General features: G+C 44.9%; 1 protein-coding gene across 2 annotated transcripts; it reads left to right on the forward strand.

Annotated features, from left to right (window-relative positions):
- Positions 1 to 10,356: 10,356 nt before the first annotated feature.
- LOC109747791 (uncharacterized) lies at positions 10,357 to 17,237 on the forward strand. 2 transcript variants are annotated; one of them, XM_073503368.1, is made up of 4 exons: positions 10,357 to 11,451; positions 12,710 to 12,771; positions 13,346 to 16,584; positions 16,676 to 17,237. In XM_073503368.1, the coding sequence occupies exons 3-4, from the start codon at positions 16,345 to 16,347 to the stop codon at positions 17,030 to 17,032; spliced, it is 597 nt and encodes a 198-aa protein (XP_073359469.1). In that variant the 5' UTR covers positions 10,357 to 11,451; positions 12,710 to 12,771; positions 13,346 to 16,344; the 3' UTR covers positions 17,033 to 17,237. The 2 variants fall into 2 exon arrangements, with proteins under 2 accessions (XP_073359469.1, XP_073359470.1); XM_073503369.1 differs by lacking the exon at positions 10,357 to 11,451 and adding an exon at positions 11,469 to 12,311.
- Positions 17,238 to 18,731: the final 1,494 nt, after the last annotated feature.

An 18,731-nucleotide genomic window follows, 5' to 3' on the forward strand; every position in this document is an offset into this window, starting at 1 on the left:
AACATCGTATGAACTCCTCACTGGTAAGAAGCCAAATGTCAGTTACTTCAGGGTATTTGGTGCTAGGTGCTGGATCAAGGATCTACATCACACTTCAAAATTTGCACCGAAAGCACATGAAGGTTTTATGCTTGGTTACGGAAAGGATTCGCACTCCTACAGAGTCTTCAACCTCTTTCACTATAAAGTGGTTGAAACTGTGGATGTGCGGTTCGATGAGACTAACGGCTCGCAAAGAGAGCACCTGCCAAATGTGTTAGATGAAGTTCCACCCAGTGAATCCATCAAGCTAATGGGAACTGGTGAAATTATACCGTCTGAAGCACAGCCTGAAGAGGAACTTATCATTTCTGCACCTAATCAACCTGAAGACAATGCTCAGCCCAAAGACAATCCACCCAACGATGACAATGATCAACAAGAGCAAAATCTTCGTCCAGTTCATCCTCGTGTTGCAAATGAAGTACAGGTTGAGAAGATAATTGATAGCATCAATGCGCCTGGTCCACTCACTCATTCAAGAGCAACTCAACTAGCAAATTTCTGTGGGCACTTTGCTTTTGTCTCAATATCTGAACCCAAGAAAGTTGTTGAAGCCTTCATGGAACCTGAATGGATTCAAGCTATGCAAGAAGAGCTTCAAAAGTTCAAGCTGAACAATGTCTGGGAACTTGTCAAGCGTCCTGACCCCCGCAAGCACAACATAATAGGCACAAAATGGATATATCACAACAAACAAGATGAGCATGGTCAAGTTGTCAGAAACAAAGCTCGTCTCGTTGCTCAAGGATACACTCAAGTTGAAGGGATTGACTTCGATGAAACATTTGCTCCTGTGGCTAGGCTTGAAGCTATTCGCATATTGCTAGCCTATGCTAACCATCACAACATCTTGCTGTATCAAATGGATGTGAAGAGTGCATTTCTCAACGGCAAGATTGAAGAAGAAGTGTATGTTGCACAACCTCCTGGCTTTGAAGATCCAAAACATCCTGATATGGTGTACAAGCTAAACAAGGCACTATATGGCCTCAAACAAGCCCCTCGCGCTTGGTATGACACGCTCAAAGACTTCCTGAAAAGCAAAGGCTTCAAACCTGGTTCCCTGGATCCCACACTCTTCACGAAGACATATGATGGTGAACTGTTTGTGTGCCAAATATATGTGGATGACATTATCTTCGGCTGCACCAACCAGAAATACAGTGATGAGTTTGGACACATGATGCAAGAGCAATATCAGATGTCCATGATGGGTGAGCTGAAGTTCTTCCTTGGTCTTAAAATTCGTCAGCAAAGAAATGGCATCTTCATATCTCAAGAGAAATACCTCAAAGATTGCCTGAAGAAGTTTGGAATGCAAGACTCCAAAGGTTACACGACGCCAATGCCAACCAAGAGTCATCTGGGTCCTGACGCCAATGGTAAAGAGTTCGATCAAAAGGTATACTGCTCCATGATTGGTTCTTTACTTTATTTATGTGCATCTACGCCAGATATTATGCTTAGTGTTTGCATGTGTGCTCGATTCCAAGCGGCACCAAAGGAATCGCATCACTTAGCTGTGAAGCGAATTCTTCGATATTTGTCTTACACCCCAACATTAGGATTATGGTATCCAAAGGGCTCAGAGTTTGATCTAGTTGGATTCTTGGATGCTGATTATGCTGGTGACAAGGTGGATCGCAAGTCTACATCAGGCACATGTCACTTTCTGGGACGATCACTTGTCTGTTGGTCTTCAAAGAAGCAGAACCGTGTATCACTCTCTAGTGCTGAATCTGAATACATTGCTGCTGGATCTTGCTGCGCTCAGCTTCTATGGATGAAGCAAACACTCAAGGACTATGGCATCCATTTGAAACAAGTACCACTCTATTGCGACAACGAAAGCGCCATCAAGATTGCCAACAACCCAGTTCAGCACTCGAAGACAAAGCATATTGAAATTCGTCATCACTTTCTCAGAGATGATGTCATGAAGGAAGATATTGATATCATACACGTCAACACTGAAGAGCAACTGGCAGAGATTTTCACAAAGCCCTTGGATGAGAAAAGGTTTTGCAAGTTATGGTGTGAGCTAAATATCTTGGAATCCTCAAATGTCCTATGACCAGGCACACATCCTAACACTTATGTATGTTGATGACTTAGATGTACAACACACGAAGTAAAGTATATCTTCAATCAATGAAGACTTACATTCTAAGTGTGAATACATTATCGTGGAATTTGACTTCGGAGCGCCACGATAATTGTGCGCCGTGTCTGGGTCTAATACTTCCTATACGGTGGGTAACGCCACCACCAAATTCTTCTGTTTGAAGTGTTTTCTCATGGCGTTACATTTTCTATGTCTTCGCATTTGGTTTGTCTTCAATTTCAACATGTCTTCATGATTATCTTCACTATGTTGATTTGGTTGCATTCTGATATATACATATATTAGTGTTCTCTCCTCTACAACATTCACTTATAGCTATGTCTTCTCGTTTGAATCTTTTGAACTAAGTGAATGTGATCGGACCCTAACCTCTCTATGCTTTCTACCTCAAACTCTATCTATCCAAATCATATGCATTCTGTTGAAACTGTCGAATGTCTTCTCTGCGTCCTTGTCAGCAGAAGATACAGAGACAAACATTAAATCTGTTTTAAATGTTCAATTCTTATTGCCTGAAACCCGGAGAAGCCGAAACGACCATCCGACAGTCCAGGCGGGCGTGGGAACGTGGGACAACTCCCAATGTGTTGCATGTTCGCCACGTGTCCCTCAGATGTGAACCGCCAGGGGCACCTGCGTAATTACGCTGTGTCGTCCCTTTCCCTATAAATACCCGTCCAATCGCGGTCAAAATCCTTCTTCCACCTCTCCACCTCGACAAACCCTAGCGCCACCGCTAGCTCTCGATGACGCCGGTGACGAAGCGCTTAGCTGTCGTGACCTCTCCGACGCCGTCTTCACGCCGGCCGCGGACATCGTCTTCTCCGCCGCCGCCATAGGTGTCCTCCGTCGCCAAGTTAGGGCACGGAAGATCGAACTGCTCGGCCTCATCTTCTACTCCGTCTAGCAGTTCATCGTGTGGTAAATTAAAACCCTCTTTTTATCATCCTTTTGATCCTATAGATTCATCCTTTCTACCAAAAGTGGTTTCTGCCTCCACAAATTTGGATCTATCCTGTCTGCATCTCATATAATGCCTAGTATATTAACTTATGCTTCACACATAGTTAGATTCCTCACTTGTACTTATTCTTGGATTCGTACAAATCTGGAACCAACTCTCAACATATAAGTGAATGTCTTCGCACTATGAGGTCAATGTCTTCTAAAACTGATTTATCTTCAAAATCTTCTGAGAATGCATATGACCTCTTCCCCTTCCCTCACATCTCTAATGCTGTCACAGGTACATATCCGTGGGAGAATCCCTTGGTTCTCATAGTCTGCATTCATTTGCAGAATTCTTACAGCATCACATCAACTCTCCCGAAGCCAGTTCCTGTCTGACCAGCAGACGGAAGCCTTTGACAGTATTGAAGCCATTCAGTCTGAACTTCATGGCAACAGAGAAGTCTGCAAGGAAGGGTGGCAGACAGCGCCGTGGGAACACCTCAAGAGATTTGCCTCCTGACCTCTATGAGCTGTACAAGACAGATCCAGAGGAGGACTACAATCAGCGAAAAACCCGAATCCAATGGATTCGAAGATATTGGGCAGAACAATGGTACAAGTACAGGTTTGTGACCCCGGAATATGCTGAGAAGAATGCCATCAAGCGACCCTGGGGAGACATCTTGTACAAAAATCTTCCACCCAGGTCCAGAGCTGAAGCCATTGAACAAGGCTTCTACCCTTGCATGGTCCGTGGACCACAGCCTGCAGATGCCGACCCATCTTCATTGCTATGGTGTCGTGATGACAATCTGTTCAAGCGCAACTTCCAGTTTGCCAAGAACTCGGCCAAAGAAAACAAGAAGTCGCGGGGATTAGACTTCAATCCAGGCCCCTTTGCTCCTCGTGCCGATGGCACACGCGAAGCTGAACCCAATCTTGTTGGGCCCTTCTACAACCTAGAAGGTCTCATCACTCATATTATGGTTCAAGGGACAGTCGTGGATGAACCTGCAGACGACGCTGATTCTGACGAAGCGCCTGCACCACCGAAGGCAAAGAAGCTGAAGAAACCTAAAGCTTTGAAGCCTTCTCCTGCACCAAAAGCTTCGCGGGTGAAGCCTCCGGCCACTGCTCCTCCTGCACCAAGTGTGCAGTCTGAAGATTTCTCACGCATCTCCAAGTCTGAGAAGAAGAAAAAGAAGCCTATGCACACCACTGGTCCAGCTCTGACCCCTACTGCTGTTCTGAGGAACGAGAATGACGCCATTGATCTGTCAAGTGACGACGATCTTGCTGATGACGCTCTTGAGGAGCTGATAAAGAGCAAGCAAGAGGCAGAAATCTTCAATGATTTGCCTCTCTTTGACGTGGAAGTTTTGAACAACTTCATTGATGAGTGGTTTGACACCCCCAATCTCAGCTTTGACGATCTGCAACTTCCCATTGGCCTAAGCGTCTCCTTCCATGGCGCAATTGCTCCTGAGCTGGCTCTTGCTCAGAAAATTGTTGAGCTGAAGCACAAGATCGATTATGAAAAGGCTCAGTTCAAGAAGCACATGGCCAAGCTCAGCGTGGCAGACGTCCAGAACTTCAAGGTCATGTTGCATGAGCTCAAGGAAGCGTTTCACAAGAAACGTGATGAAGCCAAAGGTTCTCGTGAGCGCATGAAGATTCTCGCTGCCAAGTGTGTTCAAGGTTACAATGAAGCTGAGAAGCGCAAGGCACTTGGGCGTCCTGGCATCGACCCTAAGATGGCTGCCAAGCAGAAGAGGAAGCCATCTGTGGACCAAGCTGAACCATCCAGGCGGGAAGAGCCTCGCATTGTCTTCCCAGCCAGTATGACAGGCGTGAAGCCTAAGGTCCCCACAGTGGCTTCAGAGCTTCAGAAGACAAGGGCAGCTGAAGCCAAGGCCAGAAAGCGCAAGATCAAGAACACCACTGATGATGCTCCACCCACCAAGAAGCGCAAGACCAAGAAGAGAGATCGGGCTGCTCCCACAGAGCCCCTTGTAGTCGAGCCGATTTCTGTTGCTCGTCCTGAATCTGCACAACAAGAACGTCGAATGATAGTTCATGAGCCTGCTTCCACAGAGGCTCCTGAAGCTGAAGACATTCCAGCTGTTGACCCCACCGCAGCTGAAGACATTGGTCATCATGACAATGTTGAAGATGATGAAGTCCTTCCTCAGATCGAGCACAACGTGGTATCATCGCCTATTCTTACGAACAGCGAACTCATCAGCATTGGTCGTCCATTGACGCCAATTGCTCAGGATGACTCATCGGCTGAGCACCCACAAGAATCCCCCCGTCAAGAAGAAACACCAATTACTCCCCCAACACAGGTCACCACTCCGGTGATTGAAGATGAAGACTTTGTGGCCCAACCAACTCCATCTCCACAAGCGTCGCCAGCGTTTTGCAGGCTTCGCAAAGGACCAAGGCCACAGGTCACTCTATCAAGTGTTCCAGAAGGAGAAGAGCGCCAATCCGTTTCACGCCAAGTCTTTCCTGAAGCCTCTCCAACTATGAACAACCCCGAGACTGAAGCCAATATGGCTGAAGATATTCCGGCTGCATCAGCCGATGACCAAGAAGAACCAAGAGAAGAAGAAGAACGTGTTGCTACACCCCAACTAACCAAGTTGTTCTCGAGGAGAACGTGTCTGACCCTCCAGCTACTCAAGTGGAGTTTAACAACATTGAGGTGACCACCAACACCAACACTGAAGCCAATGACGTTGTCATGGCTGAAGCTAATGTGGCGCCTAAAGTCAATGTGGTGCCCGAAGTGATAGCACCTGAAGTCAATGCTGCACCTGATGCCAATCAGCAGCCTGAAGCCACTGCCACTGCTCCGGTACCGCCTCCCAGGCCACATACTATTGAGCAAGCATACAACTATGGTCAGCTGGTCACTGTCAGATGGCCTATTCTGGTTCCTCCTCCTGCTGCTGGTCCGCAATTTGACTATCATGTCGAGCACAGGCCACAGGTCCAGAAGCCAAAGCCAAGACTGCCCAGGTTTCCAGGTACTGCCACTTCACCAGGGTCCTTCAATGCAAATGGCTTCATTGCGCACAACACTTTCTTTGATAGCGCCAAGAACCCCTATTCCAAGCCAAGGATTTCATCAGATTGGTTCTGGAGCTATCAGCAGCGCAGTTATTATTCATGTGTTCTTTATGATCAAGGGCGCATCTTCCCTCATATGCGTCTTGACTGTGAAGCCATTGCTGGACTGCCATGCCTTGAAGAAGCCCTTGACTGCTTCCGTGATGCTGGATTGCTGAACTTTGTGACTGATAAGGAGCATTGGAATAAAGAACTTCTGCTTCAATTTTATGCTACCCTCCACATTCGCGGATACAACATGGATCCAAAGACTTGGGTCCTTGAGTGGATGACAGGCAATGTCCATCATGAAGCCAGACCTTTTGACATCATTGAGCTAACCGGCCTGCCCACTCTAGGAGAATTATATGAACCTGGTTGTCAGCTTCACCGCAATGCTTTGGAGAGTATCTTCCATAAGCCAGAGCCCAACATGAGCCAAATGCTGAGCATGATGAAGCCTCTGCCACATGACGCTGATTACCCAAAGGAGTTCTATGTCGAAGACCTAGAGTATCTGCCCCGCACTATTTATCACATCATCAGGCAAACTCTATGGCCTGTCAAAGGACATTCGTCAGCAGCAAAACTTGAAGGAGCAATGAAGACTTTGGTCTTTTATATCTTCAACCGCATCAGCTTCAATGCTCAAGACTTCTTTATCAGGCAGTTGGCTGCATCAGGCTCTGATCTCTTTGGACTGAAGTTCTACGCTCCGTGGGTCATGCGCCTCATCAACCTACACTCAACTGTCAACTATCAGCCCTCTACTCGCAACCATCTGATCTTTCTGCCAGAGGTTGATATGTCAGTTGAAGCCATATACCCAGAGCCTGCCAAGGAGCCTGTTTGTCTTCACAATGCTGATCACCAAAGCTTCACGCAACCCATTGAAGGAGTCCAGGCAGTCACTCGTGTTTATCCTTTGGCTGGCAATACACGCTTACCTCACCGTGCTCAAACTGAAGCCACTGAAAGCACTATTGCTCAAAGGCCTCAGAAGCGATCTTGTGTTCTCAATGACCGAGAACTTCTCGCTGCCCTGCATCAGAAACAGGATAAGCGTCACTTCTGGCTGAAGCGGCAGATGCAAAGCCTCTTGGTGGACGTCAATCGCATTCGCAATCTTGCCACCAAGAATGCCTTTGTTACACATGAAACCTGTCGGAGTTCATGGAAGAGTTTGACATTGCTGAGTGCTGAAGCAGATCTTCAAGACGATGGCTTCACTGAAAGATTCAAGTTTGACTCCACTCCTCCTAGGAATGCTGTCTTGCGTCGAACTCCGTCTCTTGAAGACTCTGATTATTCCTCCTCCGCTGCAACGGTGAATGCCAGAGTGATCGATGATCAAGATGATGCTACTTCACCACCTCCAACTTCAGCGCGTATCGACACTGCACCAAGTTCGTCTGCACCGCCAAACCCTGACGCCGACCCTGCATCTTCTCCTACTCCTTCTGGGAACGAGTAGAGGCTCTATGTCTTCAAACCTTTTTGGTCCTTACTAACAAAAGGGGGAGAAGCATATGAGTTGATAGTCTTCAAGCGGGTCCATATGGGCGGTTGCTTTATATTTTGCCTAGTGTTTACAACTCTCGTTTTTGATACATTTGGTTCTTTGAGTTGTAACACTTAAACTTGATGGTCGTCTGCTACTTGTTTGCTATTCTGTGATGCGATGATAAATTCCGCATGTGCGATGATAAATCCCGCACGAAGTCATATTGCAGACGTCCATATTTCATTATGCATGACATTATCTTTGTTATATCAAATCATGCATGATGAATTGTCTTCATAAGTTGAAGAGGATCTCCACAAGTACAACCTGCCATGTGCATTTGCATTCCAAAAGCAAATTACTTATATGCACATCTTCAGGGGGAGCCTTTTGCTACTTATGAAGACAATACCTTTATCCTTTACAATTTCACATACTTTTATCCCCGTTGAAAACTTCAACCAGTTTGTCATCAATCACCAAAAAGGGGGAGATTGTAAGTGCATCTAGTGCCACCCCTAGTTGGTTTTGGAGTATTGACGACAAACCTGGTTGAGGGACTAATGTGTTTGTGAGAATTGTAGGATAACACAGGTAGTACTCCCTCATTGATTCGGTTTACCTACCGGAGATGACCCCTAAAAATGTATGAAGACATTGAAGACAATGGTGGTATGTGAAGATATTCACAATGAAGACTATGACAAGAGAAGGCATTGCGTGAAGACTATGGAGCGCGAAGACTTAGTTGTTTCGTTGTTTTCTTTTCTTCTTTGTTGAGTCGTAGGAACCACCGTACTGTTAAGTGGGGTCCCAGTGAACAAAGTCAGAGTGACTGAAGTGATGCCCAACCAAAATCCTATGTCTTCTAGCGAAGACAATGAGAGCAAATCTTATCCAGAGCTGGATGAGTCAGCTTTACTTGTAGCCCAAGTAAAGTTGCCGCGTGTGCTTGAAATCCGACCGTTGGAACACGTGTCAGTTCCTTAGTGACCCAGGGTCATTTCGGACAAATCAGGTCGGGTTGCCTAGTGGCTATAAATAGCCCACCCTCTACACCATAAATTGGTGGCTGCTCAGAGTTAGTACACAACTTTTGTCGTTTGAGACCAACCCACCTCCGAAGCTTTTGAGAGAGAGAAATCCTTGCGAGGACAAAGCCCAAACACCTAGAGCCAAAGAGTGTTAGGCATCACTGAAGTCTTTCTGTCCGCGTGACCTGAAGACTTGTTACACTTGAGGACTGTGAATCCTCCAGCCGGTTAGGCGTCGCGTTCTGAGCATCCAAGAGTCATTGTGGATCGTCGGTGAACGAAGTCTGTGAAGGTTTAGAAGTCTACCTTGAAGACTTACCAGAGTGATTGGGCGAGGACTGGGTGTCCTTAGCTCAAGGGGAATAAGGCGAAGACGCGGTCTTCTGAGTTGAATCTCAGCCTCCCTAACCAGATGTACAGTTGTCACAGCAACTGGAACTGGTCCAACAAATCCTTTGTCTTCACCAAGTGACTGGTTCTATCCTCTCCCTCTCTTTACTTACAGTCTGTCTTCGTGAAGTCATTGCCTGCTTGCATTACCTGTTTGACTTCACTGTGTGACTTTCATCGTTGATTGGCTTCGTACTGTCTTCCGTCCTGATCTTTACTACCTAGCTGCTATTAGTCTTCGTACTTTCACTTCATTGAATACTTGACTATGGCTTGCCTAGTGTAGTCTACCTTCCGCTACATATCAATAGGTTCATTTCTAGTGTTTGTCTTCGAAACTCTCATGTTTTGAAGACTTTCATAAAAATCGCTTATTCACCCCCCTCTAGTCGATAACTAGCACTTTCAAGTACTACTCCGGGAGTAGGTTCCGAGCTGCCTATGCTGGAGAGATTGAACCAATCACGGACAAGTCTCAATGGCCTCATGTTAATCTAGATTTTGAGATGGTCCCACCGGATTTAAAGACCTCCGTTGGGAGACGGAGGAAGCAGAGAATCAAAAGTTGCCTTGAAGACGATGGTGGCAGCAAACGGAAGAAAAAAGGTGATAATGGCAAAACAAATGACAAGAAGGAGGTGACAAAGAGAAGGAAAAGGACAAGGAAAAGAAGAGATTTGGCAGCATAAATAGGTAAAAAGAATGTGGGATAATTGGGCACAGGAAAGCAACTTGCAAAAAAAAATGAAGCTAAAGAGAGGTAACCCATGCACTAGTATCTCCTTTATATTAGTATCGAATTAGTATTATTAAACCAGTTCTAACATCCGGTATGATTGAACTTTCTAGTGATGTGTCTGCTCACGAGCTCGCTCCAGTTGTTGTTACGGCACCTACACGCACAACAACAATCACACTGCCTCCCAGCCTTCATAACAGCCCTGTGCCTATCACAAGGAGGTTCCTATTAAATTTGTCATATGCACATTTGATTCATGCAGAAGATAAATCCTACTTTTATAACATTGGTGTGTAAACATGTAGGAGGCTTGCTATGGCCATAGCTGGAGACGATGCATCACAGCCATCTGGAACAAGTACTGTTAATTCTACAACATCATCTACTTCTCACTTCCCTTCACGCTCTACGACATGCAAGAAAAATTGACCCCAAAGAGGAAGAAGCTCTAATTTTAGTGCATTCAATTCTAGTTAAATTCGTAGAGGTGTTGAAATTTGTCAATTTCAAAGATATTGGCTCATAATAATATTTTTTTGCTTGATGTAAACTCGGATTAATTTATCATGTCACTTGAACCAAGCAACCTTTTTGTGGCATCAGTTCGTGATTTCGGTGTGATATATTCTCTCAATTCCATGTGCTAAGTGAACATATGTTGTCAGTCTTTTTTTTAATCTATGAAGATGTTATATGCTGTCAATTTTCAACGAAATGCATATGCCAGGAGGCACATCATATATATAGATCTCTGACAGTGACTAAAGAAGATCCAGCAAAAGATGAAGCATATATATTTTCAATGTGATACAACTAAAGTCTGAAGCATCTGAAGGAGATAACTGAACAAAGCATTTTATATAATGTACCTAGCTTCATGATTGAAGCAGTACCAGCCGATAGGGTAATTAGTACTATCAACACTGTCGTCCAGCTCCATTAAAAAAACACTATCGTCCAGCCATAGCTATTACCGGCAATGAAACGAGCTGACATACAACAAAACTGTAAATCCACAAATCATTGAAAAAGATATACCCTCCGTCTTTTTGACACTAGGAGCCACGGAACCCGCTGGTCCGCCGAGCTGCGGCGGGAGCCCCGGCAGTGTGCTGATGCAAGGAAAAAAAACTCTCTCTCTCTACTCCCGTAAGAAAAAACTCTCTTGCCTCTTCTCTCTCCTCGATCCCCTTTCTTCACCTCACCGCGGCCGCCTGATTCCGGTCATCCCCGGAGTTCCACGCCGGCCAGATCCCTTCCCCGAGGTCGCCTCTGCCCGCTCGACTGCCCCTACCGAACCCTAACCCACCGCCGCCCGACGGCAACCCAATCTCCGGATCCGGTGCCCGTGACGCGCCTCCCACAACCCCGCCGTGCGCCGCTTCCCCCGGCCACGGCTGCCGCGCGACGACGACGACGACGCCCTTGCCCTCCTCTTGCGCCTCCTCTTTGCTCCTCCTGCGCTGGCAGTGTAGCCGAGGCGTTGGTGGTGCACAATGGTTCTCTTTGGGCCACAACGCCTGAGGTGGCAGCTGCGGAAGAGCAGCAGGTGATTAGTCTCCTTATTCTCCCATTACAAACCTTGATTGATCTCCTTAATGTTCAGTTCTATGCATGCGTAACTGGTATGTCTTCAATTTCTATTAAGATTACCTACTATCATCAAGTACATAGTGTAGATTATGTCATTTTAACTGATTACGAGTATTTGAACGGTTAGTACACCACTGAATCTGAATATCAACTATAATGCTTGACAAAATGTTGGCAGGTCAGTTTAACTTACAATATATACCACAACTCATAATAATAACTTGCAGAGTTTCTTGGAAAAGGTTGCTTGGTGCATAAAGTTAGAAAAGCCCGCAGTATATACCACAACTCAAAATGCTTGACGAATCATAATTTCTTAATTAATAACTGGAGCACAACAAGGGAAAAAAGAAAGGCAGTACATGGAATGTTGCACAGTTTCTTTTTTTGTGTGCGAAAAAATAGAGTAAAAACTGTATTACAGAGTTACCTTAAATTTGTATGAATACGAGTTACTTCTATAGCAGTATAACACAGTTTTTCCATTTTTACCTTAAATTTGTATGAATACGAGTTACTTCTATTTGTGCTCCAGTATACTCTGTACGAGTTACTTCTATAGAAAGAAATAAAGTGAATTTTCTTTTGGATATCTTCATCATTTCTAACTTTATAAAAATAGTAGTGTAGCAGTGTTAGTTTACTGAGAAGTTTGTTCATGGCCAAGATAATTTATGCGTCACAAGAGAGTTTGTTGAACTATAGTATTTTGTGCTGCAGAATTTGTGTGTTCATATACTTGTATGACCAAATTTGGACCCCAAGATGTGCCTCGATTTTTACAGAAAATATGGAACCAGAATTGCTGGCCTGAAAGTATGCCCCAATACATTTAGATTGCCATCTTTCTTGTTCAACTTTCTATTAATCTTTACCAGTTATGCACAAAACAATTTTGTAGTTTTTATAGTGGTGCCACACTGAAAAGTTTAGTCTTGGTGACATTATAATTCCTTGAGCTCAAATAGATCCTTGCCAGCATTTAGTATGCTATTGGAGTAAAGGCGGTGCCTATTAATCTGATTGTGTTGGCACACTATAATGAAGCTATGTTTTCCCAAGAAATAACCATGCTGTAGGCTTCTAGGGTGGCTGTACTATCGACTGGGTGTTGTTTGCATATGTCCCTATCAGTATCAGGTTCATTCTTGCGCGTTTGTGGATAGTTTTTTTTGCCTTCGTGTGCTAATCAACCATCTCTGCGCTTGCTGCAGACCAAGATTCCGAGGAAGGGAGCCGTCATCAAAGGGAAGATCAACAACGACTTGGTTGACAAGTGAGTGCTATCTGCGTTGTGCTGGTTGCCATATAACTTCAATTGTAATTTCATAAATAAATGTAAGAAGCACCTGACTGCAATTAGAAATTCAGAATTTCCCCTGTTGTTAGAGCTGGGCATTTGTGTGCTACGCCTGCAATGACTAATTACTCTTGTGTACACGGTTAAGTGGCCTTCATTTTAACTTGATGCTACATTTATTCCTTTGTTTTTAGGAGCTGATAATAAGCACAAGTTGTTATGTTCTATTTATATTCATGTTCATACTTGAAAAAATAGCAGTATCTCTATATAATATTTAGTGTCACATAATTTCAGTAAAAACAACCCAAAATAGTTTTAGCATGGCCGGCCAATTCCTGCTCATCCATACACACACAGCTGGCCAGCCGATTAACAACAAAGGATTGAAATATGCAGCTATGAGTACAAAACGACCAAAACCCATTGCTTGTAGTATTACTAGTGTTTTTCTTGTGAAATTCATATTGTATATCCTTCTCTCTTTCCTTGTGTTGATCGTTATATACGGAGTTGTACTTCTGGGTGTGCTTATAATACCCTCTCATAGGAATGATGACATCGACACGGGGTTGTGGTGGCGGCGGCGGCGGCAACAACGACGACGAAAATACATCAACACGTGGCTACGATGGTGACGAAGGAGATACATCAACACGTGGCTACGACGGCGACGACGATGACGAAGATACATCAACACATGGCTACCACTACTAGGGAAAACCTTATACACAGAGGTATAGCAGTAGCGCTGGTTAGAACAGAGCGCTATTGCTAGTTACCCGTAGCGCGTGTCAACAAAGAGCGATGCAGCTATGGTTGTAGCAGTAGCGCGTCCGCAGGTAAAAGCGCTACTACTATAATTCCCACACGGGTGCCGGTAGGCTAGGAATAGTAGTAGCGATGCTGCAAAAAGAACGCTATCGTTAAGTGCCTTGTAGTAGCGTGTTTTTTATATAGAGTGCTATTGCTAAAAAAAGAAAATAAAATGGAAAAGAAATAGAAAAGTAAATAAAAATGAAAGAAGTAGAAAAAGGAGAAATGAAAAAGGAAAATGTAAATAAAAACAAAACAAAAAGAAAAATAAAGGAGAAAGGCATAGCAGTAGCGTTTGTTGTCAGAAAGCGCTACAGTTACTCTAGCAGTAGCGCGTTTTGTACTCACACGCTATTGCTACGTCCTTAGATAAAAGGAAAAAAAGGAAAATAAATAACTACTTTCTATAGCAGTAGCGTGTTTTCGTAGAGAGCGCTATAGCTAACTTAGCTATAGCGCTTTTTGCCTACCCGTGGTACTACTATTTTGACTTAACCTCGCGCGGCTCAAAATTTTGCTAAGTCATTTCCCTCCTCTTCTCCCTATCCCCCAACTCCTCCGTTGACACCGTCGATCGCCCTGCTCGATCGAGGCCGCCCTTGACCTCACCGTTGCCGCCCTCGACCTCACCGCCGTCGCCTTCGACCTCGCCTCCGCCGCCCTCGACCTCACCGTCGCCGCCCGAGCCCACCTAGGACCGCCCTCGCCGCAGCCAACCGCAAGGCTCTCCCTCTCCTCTCCCCTGCCCTCCTCTCTCTCTCTCTCTGTGCTAGGGCAATTCATATGTTGCTGCTGTGATGTTCATATGAACTCTAGGTGTTCATATGAACCCTAGATTTGTTTAGGGCAATAGGCATTTTTTTAGCATTTAGGAAAAAAGATTAGCAAATTTTTAGGAAATTAGCTAGTGCAATTTCTTTTAAAATGCCTAAACAGTAATTCCATTTAGCTTTAAATTAACAGATGGTATATAAATAATAGAAGCATTTATCTTTAAATTAATAGAGGCTATAAACAAAAAACATTAGCATTTAGCTATAAAAAATTATTTGGACTATTTGAGTTATTTGGAGTATGGACCTGAATCTGGTCCAAATTTCATTCAAATGAAATTTGAATTATTTGGACTATGGACCTGAATATTTTTGAAGAAATTGAGTGTACGTACTAAGGTTTTGCTGTGGAAATTTTGGTGAGGTCAGAAGGGTTAGAGAAAATGGAGTTCCTTTGCAATTTCTAATAAGGTCAAGTATTGTTAGAATATATGCTCTAAAACAATTTGGATGAAAAGAAAATAATGTGTGTGTGTGTGTGTGAGGAATAGCTAGAACAGAATTTGGGTTCTATTCTAGGCAGAGAAGTGTTTAGTGAGGTCATTTTGCAAAGTTTTTTGGTTTTTGAAAAGACCACTATTTTTCAAGGAAAAGAATTTAGGCATGTTTTATTTTGAAGATAATCCCTTCCTAGACTTTTAGCTTTAGACAAAAAATGAAAGTATTTAGCTATAAATAAAAAACAGTAGCTATGGTATTTAGCTATAAATAAAAAACAGAATTGTTTTTCTTTTTAGAAACTTGGTTAAAGTAATTGTTGCTATGTAAATGAAAAACAAGATTGATGTTATATGATATATGTCATTGATGTTCATTTGCATATTTCATTATTGTTGATTATATCTTTTCATTGAAGTGGTCATGTTATATGCAAATTCCTCAATAGTGTTTGCTCATGTTATATGCAACATTGAAGTGGTTTGATTGTGCCCAAGTGGCCTTTTGTTGTTTGCATGGAATGATTCCGAGTGGCCTATGTTTTGCCAGAATGTTGATTCATTTCCGTTCTGGCAAATTTTAGGCGCTCGATTTGTCCACTTTGTAGCAAAGGTCATGCCGAAATTTTTCGTGAATTTTGGCATGACTTGTGCTACAAACTAGGACATATCGAGTTCTCGGGATTTGCCGCACCGGGAATGAATCAACGTTCCTGCAAAACATAGGCTTTTTTTATGTCATTATTCATTTTATTAGGTCTATAATTAATTGACTAGATTTAATTGTAGGAAACATGGCTAGCAACGATGAAGGACAGGGTTCTGGTGATTGCAACGTCTACGAGGCGTCAGACGCTTATTTGAACCTTCTCGACGAGCAACGGTTGTTGCAGGGCCCATCTGTCACATCCGAGACTGAGACTGACATCGAGACCGGCACCGAGGCTGGCGCTGAGACCCAGACCGACACCGAGACCGACATGGAGACTGGCGAAGCCGGTATAGAACCGAAACCGAAGAGGCAATGGCGCCTAAACTAGCTCATCACTACTAGATTGGTGGTCACAAAGGTGGACGACGGCAATTTTGAGCCAAAAGAGCATGCGGAAGCGCGTGCGTGCTACGACAATCAAATAGGTTGCATCATACGGGCAACCGCCACCATCAACGATGCGAAACTAAAGAAGATACCTGATATGAAGCACTCCCTTCTAACGAAGCTGCACAAGGTATTCTTGTTCCTGGGCCGGGATGAAATCAAATATAAAAATGCAGATAAAGACCCGGCAATGAAGAAGATAACAGATGCGCCATGGGCAAGTTTAGCGGCGCGTTGTCCGCCTGAAAAGTAAGGGTGAAACATCGGATCATCGACAAAGAGGAACCCAACAATTTCGGAAGAGCAATTTGAAATATTCAAGGCGGCTTGCGTTGCCGAAGCTGCCAAAGAAAAGTTGGAGTACATGAAGGGGCTTCAAGAGAGGAACATGGGGTGCCACCACCTCGGAAGCCGTGGTTACGCGGGGAAGAGGTCCATATGGGCCAAGGAGGACGCGGAACACGAAAGTCTGGGCATCCCAGACCCCTTGGCAGAGTTCACCATCCCGCAGGAGCGTGACATCATCAGGGCCCGGTACCATTGGGACCCAGTCAAGAAGGTTTTGGAGACGGACGCGGTCACGACGGAGTTCATGAGACTGTTGGTAATTTTTAATTTACCCCCTAATTTTAGCTTCTGATCAATTCGGCTGCACGTTTATTCATATTTGTAAACGATCCTTGTTCCTTTTGCAGAAAGAGCAGCTCAAAATTGTGGCCAAAAGCGACTCGCCATCTGAGGTGTTGGCGAGGCCCAAGTGGGACACCCCATTCAACCGGGCCTTGAACATATTGAAAGGACTCACGGTGGACATTCGGCCGTCGTATGGACGCGTGCACGACGTCGGAGACGGTGCCACGTGGAAGAAGTACTATCGTGAGACCACAGAGGAGAGGAAGGAAAGACGGAGGTTAAATGAAGAAAACATCGACAAGAAGGTTGAGATTGCGATTGAAAAGAAATCAGCTGAGACAGTCAAAGCAGCGGTAGCTGCCGCAAAAGAGGAGATTGCAGCTTCGTATAGTGCACTACAAAAAAATACACTTCCATGATGATACGTATTTGTCACAGTAGGTCACGTTTTCTGTCATGCATTTACATCCATGACAAATTTATGACAGAATCAAGATAGTCATACCTGTGCTGTCGTAGAAGTGTTCCATGACATTACCAAAATTATCATCATGGAAGTGTCCACTTCCATGACGATAAATCACGCGTCACAGAGGTGCTTTCGTCAAGGGTGACCGACACGTGGCATCCACCGTAACGGAACGCCGTTAAGCTATCGGGTCCAGTTTTGGATCCGATAACCCGTTAAAAGCCCGGACCAATAGGGATTTTCCACGTGTAAAATCATCATTGGCTGTAGGAAACACGTGAAAGCTCCGCGTTGGCACAGGTGTCACTCATCCAATGGGCGAGATGTGCCTATGATATGTTAACACGTGGACCGGCCCAAAAGTGGCCCATAAAGTTTAAATGGGCCGGCCCAACTAAAGGCCCACAAGATTTTGCGGACCATAATGGGCCGGCCCAGCTAAAGGCCCACAAGATTTTGCGGGCCATAATGGGCCGGGCCAGGTAAAGGCCCACAAGATTTTTACGGGCCATAATTGGCCGGCCCAGGTGAAGGCCCACAAGATTTTTGTGGACCATAATGGGCCGGCCCAGCTAAAGACCCACGAGATTTCGCCGACATTAATGGGCCGGCCCAGCTGTAGGCCCACAATATTTTGAGGACCCTAGTAGGCCGGCCCATTAACTGGCTACCATGTTTTGGGCCAAATGCCGACCCATATTTGATCCGGTCCATTAATGGCCTGCCACGTTCCGGGCCTAATAATGGCCCATATGAGATCCGGCCCGTTAAAAGCCTACCACGTTCTGGGCCAAATTACGGCCCAGATCAGGTCCGGCCCTTTAAGAGGCTTTGGGCTAAATTATGGCCCATATCAAATTCGGCCCGTCAACTAGACGCTATGCTTTTGGGCCCACTTGCTAAAGGCCCATTTAGTAATTCGGTCTGATATTAGTTTCGGTCTGTTAAGGGCTCGTTTAACATTTCAGCCCTATATTAATTTCGGCCTGTTAAAAGACCGTTATATAGTTGGGCCTAACTACGGCCCGGTTTGCATCCGGCCTGCTCGCAGCCGATAATCTGATTGGGCCAAACAAGCACCGAGACAATTTTGGCCTGTTATAAGCCCATGATTTGATTGGCACATTCATGGGCCGGGGTCTATTTCGGCCTGCCGCCGCCCATGAGCTGTTCGGCACGTTTCAGGCCCAACCTACTTTTCAGCCTCCTAAAGGCCCATTGAGTTTTCTTGGGAAAATAGGGCCGGTGGTTTACCCGGCCTATTAAAGGCCCGAAACTACTAGTGGGCCATTTTACATTTAGGCCTGTTAACGGACCAAGATGACGGGGCCCATGATGCAGATCATACATGGTGATTTGCATGACGACCCGATTATGTACCGTAATTTTACGGTTTGGCCAGTTTACTACGAAGACAGGATATATACACTACTAGAAAAGGGCCTACTAGTGGCGCACCAGTTTTGCCTACTAATGGCGCACTACTGGTGCGCCACTAGCATCACGCCACTAGTAATTTTTACTAATGGCGCACCGCTGGTGCGCCATTACTGGTGCGCCATTAGTATATGCCACGGTGCGCCATTACTATCGGACTTAGTAATGGCGCACCACATAGAAGTGCGCCATTAGTAACAATTTTTTTTCAA

The sequence above is a fragment of the Aegilops tauschii genome, chromosome 7, assembly GCF_002575655.3.
Source record: "Aegilops tauschii subsp. strangulata cultivar AL8/78 chromosome 7, Aet v6.0, whole genome shotgun sequence".
NCBI lineage: Eukaryota > Viridiplantae > Streptophyta > Magnoliopsida > Poales > Poaceae > Aegilops > Aegilops tauschii.